The sequence below is a fragment of the Mangifera indica genome, chromosome 13, assembly GCF_011075055.1.
Source record: "Mangifera indica cultivar Alphonso chromosome 13, CATAS_Mindica_2.1, whole genome shotgun sequence".
Lineage (NCBI taxonomy): Eukaryota > Viridiplantae > Streptophyta > Magnoliopsida > Sapindales > Anacardiaceae > Mangifera > Mangifera indica.
Window position 1 is genome coordinate 1,789,985 of NC_058149.1, and position 2,928 is coordinate 1,792,912.

A 2,928-nucleotide genomic window follows, 5' to 3' on the forward strand; every position below is an offset into this window, starting at 1 on the left:
ATATATATTACTAATAAGATTTAATTTAAATTGAACCAAATTTATAATATTTAATTTAAATTTATTTAAATTGGTATAATATATTTAGCTATTAATAAATAAACAATATTATTTATTAGATAATTGAATCGATTTTAGCGAAACCTCACCGAATCACTCGTGTACAAATTATGAAAGCTTGAGCTAAAAGTGTCGGTGGATAAATAATTTTAAAATTAAATTATAATTTTTAATTATTTTATTATCCCTCTTGCCAAATAAAGTCCACACACGTGGACCTACTAACTGTCGGTGGATGTGACATGTTTCTTTAATTTTTATTATATTATAATATAAAAATAGCTAATTTTGTAAATTTATTAAAAAACTTTAAATTTAGCGATAAGAACAAGAATAAAAGCAAAAAACGACACGTCGACTGTCCACACTCCAACCTTGACAAAGTAGTACAAAAAACAGTACACCATAGGGCCCACTTTGAGAAAATCCAAAAGCCAATAAATGAGGCCCGATGAGGACCTTATTGTCGGCAAGCACTGCCCAGCGTTACAGCCTGGACAGCTGGATCATAAGATCTTATTTGTTGACCAAAAGTTTCGTCCAATCCAACGGCTGCCGCTTGACTTTTAAGATCATCACGGCAATACTAATAGATACCAACCGTATATCACGGTCCTCTACGTTGTCGTTTTCACGCTTAGCTGTCTCATATCAGTTTGTTTCTTTCCAAAAAGTGAAACAGCGTTTTATCTTAATTCATTAATCTGTATTAATAATTTTAAAAACTACAGAAAATGTATGGTGAGGTGGCGAATTGTGATTGGACCTAAACACGTAAAAATTGAAGCTCTTTCTTTACTTACAATAGAAGAGAAAAAAAGATAAAAACTACGAAGAAGGGAGTTTTACATTTCACGTTTCTCCCAAGAAAAGAATAATTTTTTTTTTTTTTTTTAAAGGTTTTTTTCCCATCCTTTCTTTTCTTTTCTTCTCTTTTCCGGGAAAAACAAAACCTTCTAAAATTCCCCAAAAAAATAAAAATTCAAAATGAAATTTTAATTTACACGTTTTACTCTACTGTAGCCATAATATTGAAGATACCATCTAACGAACTTTTTCAAACCGGTTTGCAAATCGGTTGTCGGTTTGTACCCGAAAGCCTTCTGCGCCGCACTTATATTCGCATGAGTAAACGGCACGTCGCCGTTTCCGGGCATCTCGATTATATTCTTCTTCGCTTTCATCTTCAGATGTCTCTCCAGTATGTTCACAAGCTTCGGCACGGTAACCGGTGACGTATTACCCAAATTAAAGATCCGGTATGATGCCGGGCCTCGTTTCTTGCCGCCCGACCCGGTACTCTTACCCGCAGTGTCCAACGACCCTAAGCAGCCTTTCACAACATCGTCAATGTAAGTAAAATCACGTGCCAAATCAACGTGGTTTTTCCCTCGATATACAGTGATAGGCTTGCCTTGAAGGATGTTTCTCGTGAACGAGAAATAAGCCATATCGGGTCGGCCCCATGGACCGTAGACGGTGAAAAATCTTAACCCGGTTATTGAGAGTCCGTAAATGTGGTTGTAAGTGTGGGTAATTTCTTCACCAGCCTTTTTCGTAGCAGCGTAGAGACTGGCCGGTTGGTCCGTCCGATCAGATTCTGAGAAGGGGACTTCCTCGTTTAAGCCATACACTGAGCTGGATGAAGCCCACACAACGGAAGGCTGAGGATTGGCTGATTTACAAGCTTCCAGGAGAGTGACGAGTCCCGCAATGTTGCTATGAACGTACGAGTGGGGATTCTCCATGGCGTATCTGACGCCGGCTTGAGCCGCTAAATGCATCACGTGAGTGAAAGCCACGATGTCAAAGAGCCGAGCCAAGAGTTTAGCGTCATTGATATCGCCCTCAATTACGAAAATGCCATGGCTGTTCAACAGAGCTTTACGCGCCTTCTTTAACGAAGGGTCGTAATAGTTGTTGAAATTGTCAAGTCCAACGACACCGTCTCCACGTTTCTTTAAGGCCAACGCGACATGTGTACCAACGAAACCCGCTGAACCGGTAACCAGCACCGACATCCCACCGGACCGATGGCTCTGAGCCGAGTTCCTCACTTGTTTCTCCCACTGTATTCCTCCCCACGTGGCCGAAAAATACCGGCTACCGGAATAAACAAAGCTCTGAAAACTCAAATACGACGCCGTTAAAGCCACCAAAAACAACGCCCACAAAAACATAGTACTCGTTGAAGCGAAACATCTATGAAACTGCCTGTTTATCGTATGACTTCTGTCGATCTTAAACTTCCCGGGCGTCGACGGGAACAACTCCTCCTCTAGCGACGGCATTCTAATCATAATTTAATCAATTTATTCCGTTTTCGGGTGAATTTGCAAGAGAAACGAAAAGAAATGATGGGAATTTTTTTTTGAGAGATTGAAAAATACAGATGCAGAGAAAATCAAGGAAACTGCATCTGCTAAGAGGATTGAAAGGCTATGCAAGGTTAAATATAGTTGTAAGTGACCCACATAGAAGGCGACAGCTAGACGCGTGAACGCGTTAAAGGACGGCCAGATTGGAGACAGAGAATAAAATATATTCAAAATTATTTCAATATATAACGATTTACTACTCATAGCATTATTACAATGTTTTTTGACATATAAGAACAGTTAATTAAGTTTAATTAACGTAATTAACTACGTAATTAGCATTTCAGTTTGATTAGGGTTACGACTGTTATAAGTGTTACAGCGTGTGAAAATTTTTTCACTTTTGGGTGTCCTTTTTTGACTTTTCACGTTTTTGAAATTTGACGAGGCTTCACAGTTCACACTATCATTTCAATGAAATAATTAAAAATTAGTATTGGTTTGCTTCCGCAACTAGTAAGGTTTTAAACTAAATTTAAATACGTTATAA

General features: G+C 38.5%; 1 protein-coding gene across 1 annotated transcript; it reads right to left on the bottom strand.

Annotated features, from left to right (window-relative positions):
• Window positions 1–835: 835 nt before the first annotated feature.
• On the bottom strand, window positions 836–2,497 carry LOC123194892 (UDP-glucuronate 4-epimerase 1). Its single transcript, XM_044608395.1, has one exon. It carries the CDS (start codon window positions 2,358–2,360, stop codon window positions 1,056–1,058), a length of 1,305 nt encoding a protein of 434 aa, XP_044464330.1. The 5' UTR covers window positions 2,361–2,497; the 3' UTR covers window positions 836–1,055.
• Between the last annotated feature and the right edge of the window lie 431 nt (window positions 2,498–2,928).

What these genes read in the sequence shown, in the direction of transcription:
- LOC123194892 (XM_044608395.1), bottom strand. Translation starts at nt 2,360, where the DNA reads ATGATTAGAATGCCGTCGCTAGAGGAGGAGTTGTTCCCGTCGACGCCC.